Here is a 24319-nt window from a genome sequence, read left to right as displayed (position 1 = left end):
TCTGAAGATGAAAATACTGAATTATTTTACACGAATATGCTTGCGCTCTTTCACTGACTAGATATATTTAAAATAATGTTGTCACTTTTTACTGGTAACAAGACATTTGGCATTATCAGATCCCACAAATATTCCCCCATTGCATTATTATACATGATATTCAACATTATATATAGTAGTTTAATGAAGAACTGACACTAAAACTCTGTAAACTTGCATTTTTTCTCTCACAGTAATTTTTTATTTTGGGTGAACTATCCACAATACTTATTGTTGCATTTTTGTATTGCGATATATTGTGACGCTTATGGAAAATGGAAGCTGGTTTATTTTCTACGAAGCCAAAATTAGCTAATCAACTATCCAATGGACCAGCTAATGACTATAAACCATTAAAACCATCAGAAGAGGAACTTTGAGTTGAGATATTACAGTAAGTTTATTACTAAATTACTAATAATGTCAATCAAATGTATTCAAATCAATGAAACATTTAAAATCTCCAACTTTCTTGCAAATCCAAAACACCCATTAAATCTAAGGAAGGCTGACTATGTGTGGACGCGACTTTTTTATTATATAATCAACTTCTATTATTACATTACAGCTAATGTGACGCCACGCTACTCCAGTTTTACACACGCTCTCCGCCTTGTTCTGCTTCCAGAAGGATCTTCCTGCAAACTAATCCACACAGATCTCATGACGCGCAAAACATTTTATTTTCCATCGTGGAAAAGGAAACATATTGCGAGTCAAGGCCTCATGAAAAGCTCTGTACTTCCTGTTAAACAGGAAGTCCACTGTTCCCTGAGCTTCAAGTGAGGACTTCAGGGTCTCATAGATTAGATATGAATTATCTAAAACAACAAGAACAAAGCTGCATTTTCAGACATGTATGGCAGCCTATTATGAATATCAGCAGATTGTACATGTTTTATTACTGGACCATGATGGTCAATACTAATTTAGCCGGACTAGTATGCATATTACATATGACCATTATTCAAATTTAGGAGGGATCTGGAATCACATCTAAATGGGACATTACAGAGACGTCTATGTTTTGTCTACATGGCAGCTAGTTATACTATAAACAATAACAGAAAATTGTCTACATTTTTATAAAAAACAAAACTACAAAGTTTATTTATTTACTTACTAATCAGTACTTCCGCAAAAGATGACAAATTTGAAATACCATATTCACGATTAATCGTGAATATGGTAACAGTTACTATGAAATATAATATTGTTTTCATATCAGTGCTCTCTCCATAGCGTCCATTTGCAAACTTTTTTCTAATTTAAAAACAAATAAATTAAAAATTATAACAATTAAAACATTAACCTTAATAAATAAAGTAGCCAAATTCGGATCGACGGTTTAAAACGCGTTTAGACCCGTTGCGTCAAAAATTGAGCGAACTTGAGCGCATAATAACGGTTTGGTTCGCAAAATAATTAAACATCTATAAATTAATAATCATAGATCTTTTTTATATTAATAAACCGTAGACTGTATAAAAAATAAAAATAAAACGTTCAGACCCGTCGCGTCATAACTTGAGTGAACTCAGTGTTCGGTTCAATACAGTTCGGTTCACATACTGCCGGTTGGGACCGTTCGCATAATAATTAACCATCTATAAATTAATAATCATAACATTAACCTTCTTAAATAAAGTAGCCTAATTCGGGTCGATGGTTTAAAACGCATCTTAGCGTGTTTAGAACTATAGAGTAGCGTCATAACTTGAGTGAACTCACAGTGTTCGGTTCGAATAAAGTTCAGTTCGCATTCTAATGTTTCGGTTCAGATATTAACAGTTCGGTTCGCATAACAACAGTTGAGTTCGCATACTAACCTCGGTCACCAAGTTGTTTTGTAGTCCCGCGGGTTTGGCGAACTCCCATCCTACCGTGCAGGGCACCGTGTCCCGCGGCGCGTTCCCCGTGTAGTCGCTAGTGTTCAGCGGGTACTTGTACAGTTCGCAGTGACTGAACCCGGAGCCCTTCACCCACGGGACGGTGAGGTTGAGGAACGCTTGCCTGGAGAGGTTCCCGAGCACGGACGACGCTGGGAATAACGCCGGGTCGGGTTTGCAGTGGTAAGACTCGGGAATCAGCGTGAAGAAAACATCGCTGAAAAGATTCAACGAGACGGCAAAGTTCGGGAACCAACTGAAAAGCGTCACGATCCTGTTGTATCGCCCGTATCCACCGATCTGAGGGTAGATCTTAGTTTCAAACTCCATAACTAGAGTCCTTATCGGGGGAAAATGCTGTTTCTCACAGACATCTCAGCCTGTAGTGATGGGAAATGAACGGCTGTCCACAAACACACACACTGGGACTCACTGGTAGTGACGTAACACATGGAATGGATTCATTTGAGCCAACCAGTTCATTGGGAAGAATCGGTTCATAGATCCGGTTGACGGATTCTTTTTTTTTTTTTTTTGCTCAAAAGAGTTTCTTATAGTTTCGTTTTAATCTCGAAAGTTGTTCATCAAGTTGTGATAAATGTTATTTTGTTTACTGTTTACAACATGGCTATTGTAATCAAAATATAAATGCATACTAATCATTAATAATGTAAGTTAAGCTGATTGTTCTTAGTTTTCAAACAGCACAGATCACGAAAACTATAAATATAACTACTACAACGATAACTATATTAAGATATTCTGTTTATTCTAAGCAGTTATAAAGCGTCTGTCGCTTTAAATTAGCTATTTAATGTATTGTTGATTCTGATTGGCTTTCATTTGTTTTTATCGGGTTAAAAATCGTTATGGAAGTAATTCCAATGAAATTGTTGTGTGCCGTTTTCGTTATAATTTTGATGTGTCTTTGCTATTCTTTTCATATTTATCACGACGAATATCTATATCTTTATCGCTATAGTCCGTTTAGATTGAGTGATTCAATAGAGTTTGACCGAATCAAGTATCGACTCAAAAGAATCAGAAGTCCAGCATATGATTCAAAAGCAACACCTAGTTCATGTAGTTACAAATAATGTAAAGGACAGTCACGATGATCTATTCACAGCCGAACCAGCTCGTGACAGGAGATCCGGTAAAGTCATGTGTAGTCGGTGCAATTTTATTCTGTGTGTGTTTCGCTTTATGTTTAATAATCCTGTCCTTCAAACTAAAATTAGAAGTATCATATTACAGCTGTTGTGCAAACATGAAAACCCCACGACTCAGTACACATTACATTTATAAAACAAGTAACTATTTACATAACATAACTAGTTGGCTATTTGCGTTTATTAATTCATTAATTTGTGATCACAAGCGATTTTTTTTGTCATTTCATATTTCATGATAAAAATAAAAATATTGGTGTCAGAGAAACCCAGGTTAGGTTTGATTTTGTTATATAATTTCTAGGGCTGTCAAACGATTAATCGCATCCAAAATAAAAGTTTGTGTTTACATAATATATGTGTGTGTACTGTATATAATTATTATGTATAAATACACATTCATGTATATATTTAAGAAATAATTGCATTTATATACTGTATAAACATTTATATCATTTATATTATATATAAATATTTTATAAATTAATATAACCAATTTTTCTTAAATATATACATGATTGTGTGTTTTTTTTTTAATCTAAATAATTATACACAGTACACACACATATATTATGTAAACAAACTTTTATTTTGGATGTGATTCATCTTTTGACAGCCCTAATAATTTCATATTTCATGATAATAATAAAAAATCTTAGTGTCAGTGAAACCCAGGCTCTAATTGTGTGCATGATAACCTGGTTAGTGTTCTTTATATGCACTTGACAACAATAGACAACATAGAAATATGTATTTATTTTAATAGTCAAGATTAAGCAATGTCCAAAACATGAGAAATATTCAGTAGAAATTGACAACTCTGTGGAGTTGGACCAAAATGTGCTCATCAAATATGTTAGTTTATGAGTTAGAGCTGTGCGGTGTTGAGTGAAATATGACATTTGTTAACATATGCATGGTATAAATATTAATTTCAGAAATTCAACTTCATATCACATTGGTTCCCTCTTGTGGCAGATGTGTGGTATTGCAGCTCTAAAAAAAAAAAAGAAAAAAAAAAATCACAGAAGCCAAGTCATTTCAAAAATTTATTTACGAACATAATCTCTGAGGAACAACAGCAGTTCTCGCGCTCTCTGTACATGCAAGTGTAGAAAATAACAATTTTGAATTTTTCCTCTCCGTTAATTTTTTTTTTTTTCATTTTTAGTTTCTCGCTTTCTGAATCGCAGGATATCAACACAGCTAAAGAGGTGAAAGTACTGGATCTCTGACAGCACTGAAATAGCATCAACAAACCCGTCCCCCTCCCCATAGCTGCTCCAACAATATGTACACAATTCAACTACATTGTACAAATAAAAAAAGATACATTGTTACATCACCGGCAGCGAGCGAGCGCGACACGTCTCGTTGCTGTTAGAATCGCACATTCTACGCAAGTTTGGGAACTAGTACAAAGAGGAGGGTGCAAAACGTCCTGGAGTATTATTTACAGCTATGTACAACGTCTCGTTCACGCATTACAAGAGGGAAATTTACACAGCGGAGACCTTCAGCGCACACATACCACAGGTGTCAGATAATAAATAGGTTATTTCTCACTATTTATATAGAGCTCAACATGTGTAAGTTGTGGAAATGTGTTTTAAAAACCAGGCTTGAAATTGTGGCTCCACCACACCTAATCTATCATAATCAGTAATCCGAGTGAGTATTATTAAGAGGTAATGTGTTGCAGAGAGAGAGAGAGGTCAAGCATGTGTACGATAGAGCGAGTGACTGAACTAGTGGGAATTATCAGGTTATATTTTCTATCGCGTCACAATTTCAAGCCTTAAAACTGAATCAGGAGTGGGAACCCAAGGTCAGAGGACACATGTCTTGTAAACAGGGGCTTAGTGATGATAAATATGATGATGCATAAATCATAAACAAGTCATTTTTTAATGTGGGGCGGGGAAAAAACGCACTGAATAACATCAAACGCACTTCAATGCGACACAAAAGAAATCTGTTGAGTTTGTAGAGATTTTTGTTATGCAATGTGAATGCACACACACACAAGTACTCACAGAACATCCGAAAGCATTACCTGCGGAAATAGTGACACCTGTTGCACCCTAGACTCAATGCACACATACACAACTGCGTCATGTGGGATCTTCACGGACGCACAACCACACATGAAAACTAAAGAGAAAGATAGAAAAAATCAAAAGAAATAAAAAAAAACAACTAGATGGATGGTTAAGCAAAACGTCACACAACCTCACACTGAAGAACAGGCAGGTAATGAGAAACGGTAAGATATCAAAACACATTTTTAAAGCCCCCCCCCCTCCTCCAAAAAACAAACAAACAAAAAATTCGAAGAAAAAAAAAAATTCTAATTAAAAAAATACATAAAAAAATTAAAGAAAATTTTTTTTTCAAAAAAAAAAAAAAAAAAAAAACCTGCACTAGTCCCCTGTAGGTTGATTGATGAATTGTATACAAACAGTGAGTCCAAGAACGTCTGGAAGCCCCCCCCCCCCCCCCCCCCCCCTCCAAAAACAAAAAACTAATAAACGAAAAAAAAAAAAAAAAATCTAATAATAAAAAAAAAAGAAAAAAAGAAAAGAAAAAAGAAAAAAAAAACTAATAATAATAAAAAAAAAAAAATCTAATAATTAAAAAAAGAAAAGAAAAGTGCACTAGTCCCCTCTAGGTTGATTGATGAATTGTATACAAACAGTGAGCCCAAGAACGTGTGTGTGTGTGTGTATGATCTGTAAAAGTCCACATCACGGACAGTGCCATAAGCGTCAGGCAATAAAAGTGACCTTTAAAGAGTCACGAGTTAAAAACTCAATTGCTTCGGGACTAAGAAAAGGACATTTGATTCTATTGGCTTTAGAATCTTACAATAGAACAGAACATAAAAAAAAAAAAAAAAGAAAACAAAAGAGAAAAGCTGGAATGAAACTAATGAGGTGATTTCCCCAAACGCTTTAATAACGGGTCTATAGTGCAGCGGGAGAGAGAGATTAATAATAAACATGAGCAGAGGCATGACACAGAAACTCCCATGATTACAATGTGTAATAATAATAATAATAAATTCAAATACGTACTATACAGTTCATGGGGTGGTTTGTGTGTATTTGGTTGTGTATTTATCTCCAAATCACTGTCTTATCTATGACTTGTGCAGCTTTAGGGGAAAAAAAGAGACGTTAACTGTATAAAGGCATTTTCTTGGTTTATACTTTTTTTTTCTTTTTTTTTTAAAGATATATACTTGTGTAATAAAACGATGAATAATATACCTCTACTATTCTTTAAATAAATCCATAATCACTCTGCTACATCTGAAAACTATGATCGTGGCCCTGACAGAGCAATCAGGAGATGATGATGATGATGATGATGATGAAGATTTACTTTGGACAGAAACCGCGAGGACTATTGCATGACAATACTGACGATGTGTTCGACTTTTGGCCCATGGGATTATGGGAAGGGAGGTGATGTGGGGGGGGTGCTGCCCGAAAGTGAACTGTACATACAATGATAACTTTGATTCATTTATTTTCTTTTACACTTAACTGAGTGATGTTACAGTACATAAGTTATTTACAACTGTGCAGTAATGTGTGGCAAAATAAATTATCTAGAAGGCAGCGAGAATACATTGGTTAATGATTATAAAAAACTGTACATCATTTTTACGGAATACTTTTTTTTTTTTTTTTTTGCACTTTTTTTTTGCAATTTTCATTTTTTTTTCCATTAAACTAATGTTGGCTCTGTAGTGTTTTTCAAGTCACTTCCTCAGAAAGGGAACAATGAAATGCCCGAGTAAAAGAAAGACATAAACCAAAAAAAAAAAAATTGTCCCTCGTGATTTGTGACAGCAACTTTTGCTCTTACATTATTAGTCTTTTTTCCGTATGCAACCAGGCGTGGCTTCGGGACCATCAGCCCATGCGTTTAATCCAGCATTGGGACCAAATGCACTGTCGTCTCCATAAACTGAACGCAGTTTCTCCTCACTGCTCGGCGCCGAGCTGTCCTGAATATGGGCCTGAACCGCAGGAAAGTCGTTCTTTCCACCGCTTTTAGCATTATAGACTCGGGTCCAAACAAGGAGAAGCTATGCTAGCACTCCCGTCGCGCACTTGTGTGTCTTTTTTTGTGTGCCTGCACATCTGTCCCGGTGTCCACCACCAGTGCCGTCTGTCCTCTCGCTCTGGAGCACAATAGCGGACGAACCCGTCTCAAGCTCGTTTTGTTTTGTTTGTTGTAACTCAGTATGGGGGTCGGACAGATGTAAAAAAACTGTCCCTTATGTTCACCCAAATAACCCAAGACACGAGGTTCAAAGCAGTTTTGCTTTTTCAAAATCCCAAACAAAAGCATAAAAACTTGAGGACGAAAGTGCAAGTTGTGTGTGTTCTCCTCTCCCTGTTAAAAAAGACGAACGGTTCCTCCTCGGGCGGGAAAAAAAGGATGAGTTTTACCTTTTTTTTCTCTCTCTATATAATATATATTTTTCTCTTCCTCAAAGAAATCTCCTCAAACCGGCTAGCCCTTACCGAACTTTTGTTTGATGTCTCTTTGATAGATGGTTATGTTAGACCGAACTCTCAGAGTCTGAGTGTGTGTCGTTGTCACGCAGGCAACAGAACGAAGTCGTCGTTGACGTCGACCATCGGCACGTAGAAGGAGGGAACCTCGTTCACACACAGAGACTTGTGTACCGCCGGGTCCAGCTCCTGCACCTTGAGTTGCCACTCCATCCGTTGCACAGCGTTCAGAGCCGCGGCCTCGTGTTGCTGACGCATTAGCAAACACGTCTGTCGGGAGAAGATGCGTACGGTTAGACTTTGGGAAATATACACAATGCGTCCACATTTAAGGGTTAAAATGACTTGAAGAGATAAAAATGTAACCATGAAAGCTCTGCATGTTCCCACTGAACACTGATTTTTTGGTAACACTTTACAATAAGGTTCATTAAAGGTTGGGTAGGTAGGAATTGTCTAAATAACTTTTTTTTCAAATTGGCTTAAACTGTCTTTATATACCAATACATAATTAAAATGCAAGTACTTTGAAAAAGAGTATAAAAATTGAGTGACTATAGTGTATTTAATCTTCAAAAAACACGGCTCATTAATTCCTACCGGGACGAAACAAGTGATTGGCTTGCGCGACTGTCACTCTCCGTCGCCATGACTACCGCCGCTATTAATGGCTCCGCCCATGTGCGCGCAGTCGCGCTCCCGTTTTTAGATGGGAGTGAATGGAATTAATGAGCTGTGTTTATTGAAGATTAAATACACTAGAGTCACTCAGTTTTTTATACTCTCTATTTCAGAGTACTTGCATTTTAATTATGTATTGGTATATAAAGACAGTTTAAACAAATTTTAATAAAAAGTTTTTTTAGACAATTCTGACCAACCCTACCTTTAACATGAACTAAGAATGAAAAATACTCTTCTACAGCATTAATTAATATTAATGTCAACACTTACTAATATAGTAAAATCAAATTGTGTATTTGTTAACATTAGGTAATGCACTGTGAACTAACATGAACGACTGGATTTTTATTAACTGACATTAACAAAGATTAATAAATACAGTAACAAATGTATTGATCATTGTTTGGTTCGTGTTAGTTAATATACAGGTGAAATTTAAATTTGAATATGGTGCAAAAGTTCATTTATTTCAGTAATTTAACTTAAAATGTGAAACTAATATATTATATAGACTCATTACATGCAAAGTGAGATATTTCAAGCCTTTATTTGTTATAATTTTGATGATTATGGCTTACAGCTTATGAAAACCCCAAATTCAAAATTAGAATATTGTGAAAAGGTTTTCATATAATCAAAATTATAACAAATAAAGGCTTGAAATATCTCACTTTGCATGTAATGAGTCTATATAATATATTAGTTTCACCTTTTAAGTTGAATTACTGAAATACATTAACTTTTGCACCATATTCTAATTTTTCAAGGTTTACCTGTATATTAACTAATGTCCCACTGAACATGAATGGCTGTTATTCATACGTTCAGATTTTTTAATGCTAAATATAAGAGTTATATCAATAAGATCTATCAATCTGTCAGTCTGAAGCAAGACGTTATGGCAATGACGTCTCAGATAGTCTGACGGCAGATTCAAATAAATAAACTTTTGAGTGATTAGTTACAAAAGTGGCATCGAATATGCTAAACGGAAGCTGTGTAACGTTTTTTTACAAATACAACAGTATACAAAAAAGCAAAATATAACAGTTGCACACTAGGGGGATTAATGTAGATCTACATAAAGACATTGAAACATTTACAACTTTAACTGGTTTTTGCTTCATTGAAAATCGAATTGAGTCAATATAAAGCTCCATTTCTTTCTTAAATTATGTAAAACAGGGTTTTTTACAGGAAAACGTACATTTGTGAATACGGAATTTTGCCATTAGCATGTGTGACACGCTAGAACAGGCCTCATTGGGTCTCGCGCGTCACGGACACAGATTTGAGCTTCTTTTCCCTTTAATGGCGGTGAGCAAACGCATACTGCCACCTACTGTACGATACCTGCGTGACTGCTGATGTAAAATAAATATACATAAACAACACCAGTAATACCGGTATCACGGGCGGGGGCTTTTAAATCACTAATTTGAAGGCGAAAGTAAAATGTGAACGTGCATTCATAATGATGCGGAGCAGAGCTAGCATTTTTCCATAGGAATGAAGTCAAAACGCTCGCTCTGTTCTGCTCACTCCACCCCTGTGGACACGTGCGCATTTTAGTTTCACTTTCAAATTAGCGCCAATTCAGGGGCGAATTGCTTGAATTGTGAGTTCATTAGCCTATTATTCGTAATGAAAAACACATCAACAAAACTGTACACTGACAAATTCCCTTAAAAAGGCGCTTTTACAATTCACTTAGACACCAAATATTCCACCATCATCTTGTCAGGCAGTTCCTCGCTCTCATGATGAATGTAATCTGACTCCTGATGCTAATCTGTGCTGCGACTCTCGTTCAGCTCACGATTTATTAAGCAGACACGTTCAGTTTTTAATTGTAGTGTATGTTCTCTAACTGAACTAAATGTTTTTATTTAAAAAATCTGAAAAAAATGTAATCGACGCTGGGGGACGGTGCCGAGGTGGGCAAGTGATGTAACCGGTGTTGCTTCTGAACACCAATAACACAGACTATCGTAGCAAGCCTAATCTATATGTATATATATATATATACAGTATATATAAATAAAACTCCTTCTCACCTTCATGCGGTCGTACTTATCATCCACATCTTGAATCCAGGAGATAAACTGTCGAGCATTGAAGCGATCTCTCACAGACTTGTTTTCGTCCCCCTGGAGATCAAGATTAGTTAGAAATGTAGTAAAATCTATATTCGTAGGCATTGTAACATCTTTAACGTGTTAATAATAGATCAAATGAGGACTCACCTGGCTTTCTGATGGCATGTTGTAGACTTCTGAATCCAGCAGCATTGTGCAAGCACTAAAAGGAACGGCCTGATTTGCGATTGTTCTTGCTGCTCTGCAATGAACACGCAGCACCTCCTGCTCACAAGATACAATAAGCTTCTCCTGTAAGGGAGCATAAAATCAGAGTAAGACTAGACATCCAACTGGTCCATTGATACCCTATGAGCATTCATCTAGTAGAACAAAGCTAGTAAACAGTCTTTTGAAATTATCAAGGTCTGCAAGTCACAATAAGAACATCAGAAGAAAATGAGATTAAATGCGTGCTTAGTTCCTAACGGGGTGACTTTTGAAGTGAGCTCAGTGATGCATTGAGGGGAGAAACCAAGAAGAGAAAATGAAGAAAGACTAAAGGCAAAGAGTAAGAGTTTACCCTCTCGATGCTGTGCTGCAGTCTTAGTTTTCCCCGAACTGCCTCTTGCTGTCTGAATAACTCCTTCAGGGGCTCCGACAAAGATGGAGGTGGAGCAATCTAGGATAGTAGGGCAAATATTTTAGAAGGACATCCCTATATCTCAACAATGAAAATGCATGATGTCCAAAATCAAAATATCAACATCATCAATGTCTCATCTCTGGCCAGTATAATTATGCTGCTTATGGTTAGTTGTTAAGAGTATTTATGCTCAAAAATTTAATTCTTACCACTGGAATATGAAGCTTGCTCAGAGGCTTGCCATCAAGTAGATAAGAGCCTGTGTACGTCACATACTCCGCGTAACACTGGGGAGCTTGAGGTGTTATGTAACACAAAATCTTCCTCTTTTCCTCAATTTTCTTGCGGATCTGAAGGTACTCAAAATAGGGGTTGGAACGGTCACTGTGGTATGGCTCTATCTCATCCAATTTGATGGCATTAACGATGACTGCCAGAGTCTGTTGGATCATCTCCCGAGTCTGCTTCATTGCGGTGTTCACAAGCTGAACCTGCACCTGTTGCTGGCCAGATTTTGGAAACTTTCTCTTGCGTGGATGTTGGGACTGGTTGTCATCGTCCTCGACAGGTCTGCCTTTTGATTTGGTGATTAGTGGAGGTACAGAAGGAGTGGATGTCTGAGCTGTGGTTGAGGTGATGGGCTCTTTCTCCTTTTCTACTGTGACACAAGAAGTGGTCACACTTGTTGTGATTGGTAAGGAGGATACTGAAGAGGTGGTGCTTGATGAGCTCTGCTTGTTCTGATTGGCCAGCATCTGAGCCTTTTTCCGGGTCATCCTCTGAGGTATTTCCTCAATTTTCTTGGGTGCTTCAGACACTGGTATAGTCACAGACAACTTGGCGGTTGTCTCAAGGGCCTCTGATACTTGTGTGCTACTAGGCATTGAGACAGACTGAACCTGAACAGGATGAGGGCTACATGAGGGACCCAAAACTACCACAGGATTTTGTCCTAATATATGTGATTTTGTGGTGACTGGTAGCTCCAAATATTGTACCATAACAGATGGCATCATTGTATCCGGGATTGTTTCTTTTTGCCTGTATTCGTTGTCCTTTTCACTGTCGGTAGAAAACAAATTTACATTTTCATCCACTTCTTCAAATGCTTCCCTCTCCTCTGGGACTGTTTCTTTCATGGGAGGAACATCTGGGATGTTCTGAGGCTCTGGCTCCAACTCACACTGCGGTCTATATTCATCCTCACTTATTGGAGGAACCAAATCCTGACCAGGTTCGGTAGGAGGCACAATTGCAGGAGAACAAGATGCTTTGGACAAACTTGTCAAGTCAACATCCATTATTTCAAGATCTTCGTTTGTCTCAATAACAGGAGGTCTTGTCTGAGAAGGTGGAAGCTTACTTTCTGCAATCTCTGGGGTTGTTATATCAGGCTCCTGTATCTCCTTCTCCTGGAAAGGAAGCTCTGGTATAGAGAAAGGACCCATGTCATCCATTTCATCAGCTGCACTAGGGAATGGATCTACCCATGAAACAACAGGTTCTTGGTTGACTGGTGGGGCTACAGAGATGCAGTTCTCTGCAACATAGGTGGGCGACTCTTGTATATTGTCTTTCATTATACATGGAGGCTCTAGGTCCATCTGCACTTCCTCGGGATCTGGTTTGCAATCAGTGAAGAAAGTTTCTAGTCGAGGTGATTCTGACTCCAGTGCCTCTATTTCAGGTCTTTCTGGTGAAGTAATGTCTTCCACTGTGTCTTTGTGGACCTCGTAATGAGAGTCAGATATTTGTGATGGACAGTATACTCTGGAATAAGTAGAGTGAGGTGGTGTCACGGGCATAACACTTGGGATATGCTGCATATCACAATCAGAGTGTGAATATGGACTGCTTATCTTTGACACGGCAGCCTCGACCTCTCTGTAACTCTCGTTAGGTGATTTCATGAGCACTTCTGAATTCCAGGCTAAGGACTGATCACATGAGTTTTCCATGTAGTTGTCTTGTGGATGGGTTGGTGTTATGGGAATTTCATCAGGATCTCTTCTGTCTGGACATTCAAGCCAAGCCTTTTTGTCAGATTCCTCAATCCCGAGTGAGTATGTGGGATCGTTTCTGGACTCGTCTTCAGCGTGGTGAACTTCGGTGTCATCCTCAACATAATCATCATCTTCCTCCTCCTCATCCTCCTCCTCTTGCTCTTCAACAACAGGAGGCAAGTAGTCACTCACACTGACGGGGTGAGCTGGCATTAGAACAGATCCACTTTGTTGTGGCTCTGAGAGATCATCAATATCCATGGGAGGAAGGGCAGCAGGAGCTGGAGTAGGGGGAGCCGCTATATCCAAACAAGGCTCCTGAGGTTCAGGTCTATGGACTGGAGTTGAGGGCTTCATGAGATAGTTGTTATAAACATTCCCCGAGTGTTCAATGCCATCGTTGAGGGAATTTACAGAAGGCGTTTCATCAGGAACTCTATCATGTTGTGATAGGTCAGGCCTGGGAGACATCATCTCAATAGGGGGTGAAAAATATGTTGGGGAAAGGCAATTAAGTCTGTCAGCTGCCATCTTGTCCTCGGTAATATGTGAGGCTGAAGACTCGAATGCTGTGCCTTCTGGTATATGTTGCAAAAACTTTTCTGCCTCTACTTTGAACTCACTCTCAAGTGGTCTTCTGACATCAGAGGTGACAGAACGACTCACAAGGGGTAATTGCAAGTTCTTCGCTGGTGTTATGCATGTTCCCTCCTGGAAGTTATTCGATGAGTTGGAATATCTATCAAAGAAGGAAGGGGAGCAGGCGTTCATGGACATAGTGGTGGCCGAGGAATTCTGACAGTCAAGACCATCAAATATGATATCAGGATAGTCCTCTGCACTGCAGGACGGAGTGCGTGGAGTTTGCATGACTTCCTCATAGCTTGGACATGAGATCACAGATGTTGGGGTGGGGACACCTGTTGGTCTGTTCTGGTCAGGTCTAGGAGATGCAGGAAGATTTTCCTTTATTTGATGGCCAGCAAGCCAGTCTTTTGAGTTCTGACTGTCCATAGGTATCGGCTTTCTATCTGGGGACATCATTTGGGTTGGAAGGCCAGTATCTTTGAACCTTTTCTCTTTCAAAGCACTTTCCACTGAACCAGATTTTTTGGAAAGTTCGCTGCGGTTCTTCTTAAGTTCTTCATTCGGTTTAGTTTTATCTTTAAGTTTTGGGTCACCTGACCGATGCCTCAGTTTTTCCATCTGTTTCATTCTTTCTTTGTGTTTCTTGTGGCGCTCTTCAATCTCTTGATCTTTTAAACTGAGCATTTTGCCAAAACTTGTTAGTCTGAGATCACCATCAACCAAAAGTTTTTCACGAGGGCGATTGTCCTTTCGAGTTGTCTCTTTTGACTGGCTGAATTTGTCATTCTCATCTTTGACTTTGGCTTTGAGATCTGTTCTGTCTTTGTCCATGATATCTTTATTCCTCTCCTTATTTTTCCCATCAAATTTAGAACTGTCTTCTTTAGACTTCTCTTTAAGACTCGTGACTTGAGCGTTTTCCTTCATTCCAGATTTTTGTTCTTCTTTTGAGTGTCTGAAGGACCCAAATCCATCCGAGTATTTATGCTTTTCCTCTTTCACTTTTTCCTTGTGCTTCTCTTTCTTCTTTTTGTCTTTTATTTTCTCACTGTTAATGACACTATTTGTCTTGTCTTTTTTGGACATCTCCTTCTCAAACTCCAGAGTCTTGTCCAAGTCATCCTCACCATCAACTTTGGAACCATATGGAAAAGTGTAAGGGTCAGCCTCCAAAGGCATGGGCTCTTTGTCAAAGGGCAAGCTTTCTCTGCGGCCATATGATTCTCTGATCTCCTCTGACTTGTCTTTTTTATCCCCCTTTTCTTTCTTGACTTTCTCCTTTTCTTTGTCATGACTCTTTTTGGACGATGAGGATGAGGAATGTCTATGCCTCTCTTTCTCTCTGAACTTATCCTGTGGATTAGAGATGGATAGAGACTCTCTTCTCTCCTCGGACATGTCAGGTATACTGATGTTGGAGGAATCATAGAAGCTGCTTAGAACGGGTTCATGACCTCTGTCTGTGAAACTGTCTGATGAAATTTCACTATTTCTATCATTGGAATCATCTTTGTAATCATTCATGGCCTCTTCCTCAAGTTTCTCCAACAATGATTTCTCATTTTCACCACTCCCCTTTGAGAGTTTTCTTTCTTTTAAGTGCTCTACCTTGTCTTTGTATTTATTTTTGCTCTTTTCTTCACTGGCATCTTTCTTATCAAGAAGTTTCTGCTTGCTTTTCTTGTCTTGATTTGAATCCACAGATGCTCTGTCCTTACGTTCCTTGTGTTTTGTGTCAATTGAATCTTTGTCCTTTTTATCTTTGTGTTTTTCCAAGGAGGCTTTTCTCTCTTTTCCAGCATCAAATGATGTCTTCTCCTTTTTCTTATCTTTATGTTCCTTTTCCTTTTGTTTTTCTGTGGAATGTGTTTTCCCCTCAGAGTATTTCTTATGTTTATCTGTTTGGAAATTATCCATTTCATCTATGTCTGGTGTGGAATCTTTCCTGTGAGAATCTGATAGTCCGAGAGAGTCACTTAATTTTGCAACACCCCCATTATAGTTGTCATCATCATCTTCACTCTCATCTGTAAAAATATCTGCAATTGTGTACCATGTCTTCTCTCTCACCTTTTCAGGTTTTCTCTCCTCTTTCTTAAACTCCAGGAAATCTTTGTCTCTGTCAGCATGTTTGTCCTGGGATGTCTTTTCTTTCTTATCTTTAATCTGTTCAGATGACATCTTCCTTTCTTTGTCCTTGATATGAGAATCTTTATGCTTTTCTTTAGCCCCGTCCCGCTTGTCTTTGGGGGCCCGTTCTAGATCTTTCTCTTTCATTGATCTATCAATTGAGTTTTTCTCAGGTTTCTCCTTTTCCTGGTCCAAATTTCTCTCCTTAGGCTTGTCCTTGTGTTTTTCTCCTTTGGACTTCTCTTTCTTTTCCACACCATCCATTTTCTTCTCCCTTTCCTTTCCAGAGTGGTTCCTCTCTCTGGGGTCAGACTTACAAGTGGTTTCATTCTCTGGTTTGTCTTTAAAGAAGGCCTCACTCCCATAGTCATCTCTCAGAGATTCTTGTTTTGTTTTGGAGTCTTTCCTTTCCTTGGTAAACTCGTAGGAATCTTTTCGGTCTCTGCTGCCCTCCACAGAATCCTTCTCCTTCTTTTCTTTGACACCCTCTGCTGATTCTTTTCGTTTCTTCTCCTTTTCCAGTGACTGACCCGAATTGAACTTTTGTTTGTCTGTCCAGTCTTTTTTCTTTTCAGTATTCTTTTCAGAGGATTCCTTGTCTTTCTTCTTTGATGCAGTTTCCTTTTCAGGACGCTTGTCTCCATGATCTGGCTTTTTATCTTTGACTTTATTTTCCTTTCTTCTGTCCCTGCTTTCCTCCTTCACTGTTTCTACAATTAACTTGACTGCATTATTTGATTTGTATTCTTTTACAGGGGCGTCCCAGCTATCATCTCCATATAGCGAACTGTCAGAAGACATGTCAGACTGCCACAGATCATGGGGATCGTCTGATGCACTCATTTTGGTTTCCTCTAGTAAGTGATTTTTTAAGTCATAGTCTTCATAATCGGGTTCCTCCTTAATGGTTTTATCCCTCTTAGACTTTTCCTTCTCCTCTTTTACATTTTTCTCAGATTTAAAATGTTTGTCTTCTTTTTGTTCGTTCTTTTTGTCAATTTTAAGAGATTTATCCTTAGACTTTTTCTTTTTATCATCTTTATGGGCTTTCTGCTTCTCCTCCTTTGCCTTGTCTTTTATAATTCTCTCCTTCTCAGTCTTTAAAGGTTTGTCCCTCTCCTCTTTGCTCACCTTTTCCTTGTTTGACTCCTTTGTCTTCTTTGACCTCTCTTCTTTGACCACCCTTTGAGTTTCTTTACCTGGCCAGTCCTTGTCTTCAGATTTACCTTTAGACAATCGGTCTTCCTTCTTAAAATGATCTTTCTCATGTTTTGAAAGTTTGACCCTATTTTCAGAAGGTGACTCCGTGTCAACAATTAGCGATTTCTGCCGTGTATCATCAAAGTCAAAAGAAAAGCTCTTGACAAACTTTTCATTCATGTCTTGACTCAACACCACACTTGGAGCCTTATCCTTTTCCTTACTTTTGTGTTTGTGTTTCACTTTGTGTTTCTTCAACACCTTTCCATCTTTGTCTGTTTTAGAAATGGCTCCATCTGTGTTCGAGTTCTTGTAAAACTCAGAGTTCTTTTTGTCTACCGTACTGGCATGCGTGTTGTTTTTCTTTCTGTTATCTTGCACTTTCTTTTTCACCTGTTTCACAGACTCAACGCTCGAGTCGGCAGACAAGTAGTCCGATTCGCTAGAGAGCCTTGTTCTGACCGAGTCCGAGAGGGAGCTGACATCTGACCATGCTGGAGAGGACACAGTCTTCCAGCCATCTGTCCTCCACTGCTTTGGGTGCTGCTCTGCCAGAGACTGTGTGTGTTTCTGTGAGCTCAGACTCCCATGCGATGAGGACGAAGAAGAAACTGACAGAGAGCTAAAGACAGAAGGATCTTTAAGGCTCAACGTAGAAGAGTCCTTTACGCAATTTGCACTCTGCATGGATCCTTTATCGTCCTCGCTTTCCAAGTCCCCAATCTCAGAGTCCGAGGTGCAGAACTTGTCGTTCACTTTACCAAAGCGCACCTCCTTACTAACATTATTTTTTGTCTCCTTCTTCCTCTTCTTCTTGACTTTACTTTTCTCTTTTTGCTGCTTGGAGCTCAGCGACGTCGACTCCCGGCTCTTTGCGTTGGTCTGAGGTGCAGGTTGCCTTGGTGTGGTCGTGGGTGTAAAACACAAAGTCCTGTCGTCTTCATCCGAGCTGTTGCTGTCCGACAGGATCCTGCGCACAGCCTTCTTTGGTGTTAGCGTGTTGCTTTTGGAATAGGTTTTAACCTCCATCTTGGGTATGGAGATAAGGCTGTTTGCCTTGATGACGGCTTCCTTGCGAAACTCTTTCTTGAGCAGATGCTTGTCGTCCACAGGTGGGACACGCTCCTCCTCATCATCCTCGTCAAACTCGTACTCATCCTTGACCGGAGTGGAGATAGATTTGGGTGGGTCCATGCCCTTCCCTTTTAATTTTAAGCCCTTCTCAAACTCTGAGTCTGTATTATTGCCATCGACAGAGCTGGATGGGGCAAATGATGGGGCATCTTCCTCTTCAGAAGAATCTGCTGAATTGCACAAACAAATGTAATATTAGCATATGGTACACATTTCCTGCACTTTCTGGAATATATTCGCACAAGAACTGCATGGTACACACCTGAGGAACTCTCCTCACTGGAGGTGTAAGTGCCTTTTCCCAGCAACAGATTAAGCATCGTTTGCGAATTTGCCACTTTTAATGGAGTCTCTCCTCTTCTGTTGCTTTGACAAGGATCCCCTCCATACCGTAACAGCAGCTTCACAACCTACAAAACCAGAATAGGGGGTTTGTTACAAAGTATATCAAGATACCAACAAAAAAAAACCGACAACAAAAACACACACACTAAGGCTCTCAAAATGTCTAAAAAGCTAAATTCTAATTTATTTCTTAAATATTAGCAAAATTTTGTTTATATTCGAATTCTTTTTTTTTGTGATCAACTTTTTATTGTCTTTAGAAATAACATACATTCAAACAAACAGACAGGGAAGGGGGAGCAACAGACATATTATACATAATTTAACAATATGAGAGAGAATTTAAAAACGAATAAAAATATATATAATATATAAAAAAAACACCTTTATATAGTCATTCCTTTATTATATTCGAATTCTAAAGGTAATACTATGTTATAATATATATATATATATATATAAAAAAATAAAATATATATATAAATATAATATAAAAAATAAAATAAAAAACACCTTTATATAGTCATTCCGTTATTATATTCGGATTCTAAAGGTACTACTATGTTATAATATATATATATATATATATATATATATATATATATATATATAAAAAATAAAATAAAATAAAAAACCCTTTATATAGTCATTCCTTTATTATATTCAAATTCTAAAGGCAATACTATGTTAGAGAAAAAAGTACTGTATTGCAAGCGCAATAAGCAAATATAAACCAGATCAAGCATCGCATCTTTTATTGAAATGAAATGACACTTTTGAAACAATTGTTCTTCAATAATATATAATTCATGTTCATGCAAGGAAAATTAGGTTACAATAGAGCATAAAACTAAGTGCATGCAACGCAACTACATGAACACAAAAGGGCAAACTGCCATTCAGAAAAAAATCCACTTCTACTCACTACATCTACATATTGTTCGTTAAAAACACCAGACGCTCAACTTGATCTGAGCGAGTGCCGAGCGCATTCGGTGTGCAATGTTTCCAGCTGATGAAAACACACGCTCAGCTCTGACTGATGTGCAGGTTTGGTCAAGTGTGTCGTTGCATGATTCTTGCCACCAACTGAGAGGGTTTTTGTCAGCAGGAAGCCTTTTCCCGCCATTTTTCAAATTCGCAACACAACAGCACTGCGCTACACTGGATAAGCTAACAAAAACAAACGGTAACAAAAACAAAACAAAATCCGAATGCACGTTTTTTGCATTCGAATGTGCAGTTTTCTTTTTAATTCGACAAATATTCGAAATGACATTTTTTATTGGACAGCCCTAAAACACACACATATGTGGAACGTCTGTGTGGAGGTACGTACTTTAAGATGGCCATTGTTGGATGCATCATGTAGAGGCGTGTCGTCATCCAGGCCCTTGGTGTTAACCTCGGCCCCGGCTGCCAGCAGCTGCTTGGCCACATCATAATACCCCCGATTACACGCCTCATGCAGTGCGGTCCAGCCTAAAACAAAAAGCATTACATTATTAATAAACAAAAACATTTCGTTATTAAGTGCCTGCTCATATACATCATGAAAATAATTTCATGAGCATTCAATTTCAACAGCATGTTAAAGGACTAAAGTGGAAGTCAGGTGATCTCTAATGTCTTCAACTTTTATTGGTAACACTTTATAAAAACTGCACGCTATTAATCATTAGTTAAGCAATAGTCCGTTTTTTAGGAGTTGTCAGTGGTTCAATGAGATTACTTATAAAGCGAGTAAATGATTAATAAACTATTTAAATGTACATTCACACATCTTGTGTCCGTTGGTGTCCTTTTTTTTCTCCTTTGTTTATTTTTTTTTCTTATTTAAATGCCTTTAAATCTCCTTCGTAAATGCTTTACAGGGCATGATTAGTCCTTACTTCACTACTAAATGCTTTATAAATACCTGAATTTATTACTATATTTCTGAATAATAAGATACATGAATCTACATTTAAATAGTTTATTAATAATTTACTTACACTTTCTAAGTGATCTTATGAAACACTGACAACTCCTAAATAATGCTATACTTCATTTAGAAATGATAAATTGATCATTAATAAAGTATGAAAATACAATTATTAAACATTATATATGCTTATAAATCAAGAATAAAGTATTTATAGCTGTAATAAATGCTTATAAATTATGAATTTACCGTTTACTAATGCTTAACTAATGATTAACAGCGTCCAGTTATTATAAAGTGTTACTCTTTTATTTATATAGCACATTTAATAGTAACGTTGTTGCCCAAAGTGCGTCAGTTATAATTAAAACACACATATATAAAAACATTTATCAATAAGGCATGACTACACACTCTTAGACATACACCCTCACACACGTGTATAGTGAGATCAGTATAAAAATAAAAAATAAAAATAAGGTATTACTTCATAAAACAGAATATCCTTAACTAAAAGCCAATTTAAAAAGATACGTTTTCAACTGAGACTTACAAATCTCTCTAGTTGAAGCTTGCCGGACACGAAGGGGATGTGTGTCCTTACCTGCAAAGTCTTTTACATTCACGTCGGCCCCCTCGTTGATGAGCTCCTTTACACGGCGAGCTTCCCCGCGTATGGCTGCCCGGTGCAACCGCGTCTCTCCCCTCTCGTTCCGCTTGTTCACTTTGTCTTTGGTTTTTGAGGCCGAGTTTGGTGTTCCCTTCTGACCCAGACTGGACTGTGACTGATGCTTTGGTGTTGTGTCTGGATGAAAACATGGGTATTAACAGCAAGATTACTTACAGAAGTGGTTTTCAACTGGACAAAGTTTAAAAGGGGAACAACAAGATGATTCCAAATGATTGCAAATAAGCTGGTTTAAAACGGTGGATGGGACAGGAAAAGAGGAGAGGAAAATGGGAACAGGATCAAGCACTATATTTCTCAGAGCGATCTCCAACATCATACTTGTTTTAATTTGTCCCCTCTCAACAACATACATTTTTAATTAAGAACATGACTTCTTAAAGTCGGTGTTCTTAAAGTGTTTTTTTAGAACTAAAATAACACATACCAAAATAAATCAAATAAAACAGTCACATAATCTATAATAAATATAATAGTGTTTATTGCAAACAACAAGTATTTTTAAAAATCCTTTTTAATCATGAAAAACTTGAAAAAAATTAAATTCGGTGTTCAAAATCAGTATGGATCCTGAAAATAAATTTAGTTCTTGAAACTTCAGGATTCTTGTTTGATTTTAATCAAAGTTTCTGTGGATAAAACAGTAGCTGTCATTATTACAGCTGAAGTACAAGAGGAAATATGTGAACTTGCCCTTCCAATATTATCTTGGACACCTTGGGGTCACAAAGGTTGAGAACCACTGACTGCACACTGCAAAAAATGCTTTTCTTACTTAGTGTTTTTGTCTTGTTTCCAGTCCAAATATCACAAATTTCTTAAATCAAGATGCATTTACTAAAGTAGTAAATTGACATACAATATTAAGTCTTGTTTTCTGGGGAAATAAATAAAAATTAAGTGAGTTTTTGCTTAAAACAAGCAAAATTATCTGCCAATGGGGTTAGAAAAATAACATTGTTTATGTTTGAATTAAGATTATTTTTCTGACCCCCATTGGCAGATAATTGTGTTTTTTTAAAGCAACAACTCACTTAATTTTGATTAATTCCCCCGGAAAACAGGACATAATATCTTATGACATTTTACTCATCTAGTAAATGCATCTTGATTTAAGAATTTTTAGATATTTGGACTGGAAACGAGACAAAAATACTAAGTAAGAAAAGCATTTTTTGCAGTGCAATTAAATTGTATTATTGTAGTGCTATTCGCTATGACCTCTAGGTGGCAGTCTCACACAACAAACATGGAGACAACTTCTGCCTGTGCCAATTTGCGCCTTCTAGCCGTCACATCTTTCACTAAATTACACAATTTTAACTGAATTTCACCCCTTGGATTTGGACGACATTGTCAGCAACAAAATTAAAGCACATTGAATCAACAAACTACAACGTAAACAAGGACATTTATTAGCAAATCACAAGACAGACATGCCAAATCAGCCGCACTAAATCACTATTTTCAGACATATTCAGAACAAACTAACACAACAATAGCTGGCATGCTAAAGTGCTCTGTATGGGTGGGGTCGGGAACTTCCTGTAGTCTTTTGTTTTGGAAAAATAAATCTGGTGAGCTACTTGAAGAGGAGCTAAATTTCAGTAAATCTAATAGAGATATGGTTACAATAAGGTTCATTAGTTAATGTATTAACTAACAATGAGCAATACATTTGTTACTGTATTTATTAATGTTCGTAAGTAAAAACACAGCTGTTCATTGTTTGTTCATGTGCACAGTGCATTTACTAATGTTATCAAATCCAGCCTTTGATTTTACTACTGTATTAGTAAATGTTGAAATTAATATCAACTAATATTATTAAATGCTGTAGACGTATTGTTCATTCTTAGTTCATATGTACTAATAAAACGTATTGTAAAGTGTTACCGAGACATGCATACCATTACCAGAGATAAGAATTAACCTTTAAGCATGCAATACCATTGGCCAAGCTTAGAAAACAAGCTGAAATAAACCTTTGAAGAAGTAAATGCAACACAAATCCAACGTGTTTCACACTTATCCCAAGCTGCAAAACCACACGAGCCAATCAAATCTGAAAACTAGCACAACCAAAGTGCCGTGATGCTCTATCAACAGTCCTGAAGGGCTGATGAACAACAGTGGATTAAGATTGCAGAGGTTCATTTCGCTGAAGTAATGGAAATTGATGAGGGTTATCTTGTTTAATTGAATTCTAATTAAGTGCGTGTGTGTGTGTGTGTGTGTGTGTGTGTGTGTGTGCAGCAGGGACAGTGGAAGCTACTGAAGACGTGGCGCTCATGATAAACACGCACCTGGACTGTTGACGGACTCCTCGGCCGTCATCTGCATGAGGAGAGCCACCTGCTGCCGCTCGGACAGGGGGTACCCGGCCCGGATCCCCGGCATGCCCACCCCGAACGCCAGGCCCGACTTCCTGGTGTTAGTGGGCTCCTTTTTAATGCGCTTCCGCTCTGGACCTTGCTTTTCTGTGGAGGAGAAAACAGGGGGCATGTTAACTCTCAAAACCAGCCTCGTACATTTGGTTTGTAGTGGGTCAGGGTTCATACAGATCCTGGAAAATGCTTCTTTTTTTTGGTTTTCAAGGACTACAATCAGAGATCTCACTCATCAAAACGTTGAAAAAAAAAAAAAAAGGTAAACTGATAAAAAAAAAAAACTAATAAAACAAAATGGTATAAATTAGGGCTGCAACTAACGATTATTTTAATAATCGATTAATCTGTCAATTATTTTTTCGATTAATCGGATAAAAAAACTAAATAGAAAAAAAACATTAATTTCCAACCCTTTATTCAAAAACAGATTCACAGTGCAAACAAATCTTCAGAAAGTGCACAAACAGGCTCGGCTCCTTGAACATCCCTGAGCTGTTAAAGTAATACTTTTATTTTATTTTATTGACTAACACAAAAAACATACACATGTATGCTTTACATCTGCCAAATATATAAGATTTTGTTTTTAATTGCACAAAAAGATGTATATTTTTGTTTTAAGGGACCTGAGCTGTCAGAACAATAAATAATTTTACAAAAATAAAGAAAAATACAAAGCAGAAAACTTAACAGGATTTTTGTTTAAACGTCAGAACTTGTTCTCCACACTACACTCACAGACGCACAAACTCACAAACGCACACACTCTCACACTCACAGACGCACACACTCACAGACGCACACACTCAGAGACGCACACACTCTCACACTCACAGACGCACACATTCACAAAAAAATACAATGGATTGACCACCTC

The 24319-nt window shown here is 37.7% G+C and overlaps 2 protein-coding genes across 3 annotated transcripts in view; both read right to left on the bottom strand.

Annotated features, from left to right (window-relative positions):
• slc22a31 (solute carrier family 22 member 31) overlaps positions 1 to 2455 on the bottom strand; it is a 17678-nt gene extending 15223 nt beyond the window's left edge. Inside the window, exon 1 of the mRNA XM_079598196.1 lies at positions 1869 to 2455. Coding sequence (XP_079454322.1) covers positions 1869 to 2258 — 390 coding nt within the window. The 5' untranslated portion in view covers positions 2259 to 2455. The remainder of the gene's footprint in view (positions 1 to 1868) is intronic.
• Positions 2456 to 4136: 1681 nt separating this feature from the next.
• Positions 4137 to 24319, bottom strand: part of ankrd11 (ankyrin repeat domain 11) — a 161332-nt gene continuing 141149 nt past the window's right edge. The window contains exons 5-13 of one of the 2 annotated variants that reach the window (XM_079598165.1): positions 23359 to 23532; positions 20969 to 21169; positions 19780 to 19922; positions 18358 to 18505; positions 11250 to 18265; positions 10978 to 11076; positions 10563 to 10706; positions 10374 to 10466; positions 4137 to 7902 (exon numbers count right to left, since the gene is read on the bottom strand). In XM_079598165.1, coding sequence (XP_079454291.1) covers positions 7717 to 7902; positions 10374 to 10466; positions 10563 to 10706; positions 10978 to 11076; positions 11250 to 18265; positions 18358 to 18505; positions 19780 to 19922; positions 20969 to 21169; positions 23359 to 23532 — 8204 coding nt within the window. In that variant the 3' untranslated portion in view covers positions 4137 to 7716. The remainder of the gene's footprint in view (positions 7903 to 10373; positions 10467 to 10562; positions 10707 to 10977; positions 11077 to 11249; positions 18266 to 18357; positions 18506 to 19779; positions 19923 to 20968; positions 21170 to 23358; positions 23533 to 24319) is intronic. The other variant, XM_079598166.1, reaches the window with a different exon arrangement.

Source organism: Phoxinus phoxinus (assembly GCF_949152265.1).
Source record: "Phoxinus phoxinus genome assembly, chromosome: 2".
NCBI lineage: Eukaryota > Metazoa > Chordata > Actinopteri > Cypriniformes > Leuciscidae > Phoxinus > Phoxinus phoxinus.
This window is presented reverse-complemented; position numbering and strand designations above follow the sequence as displayed.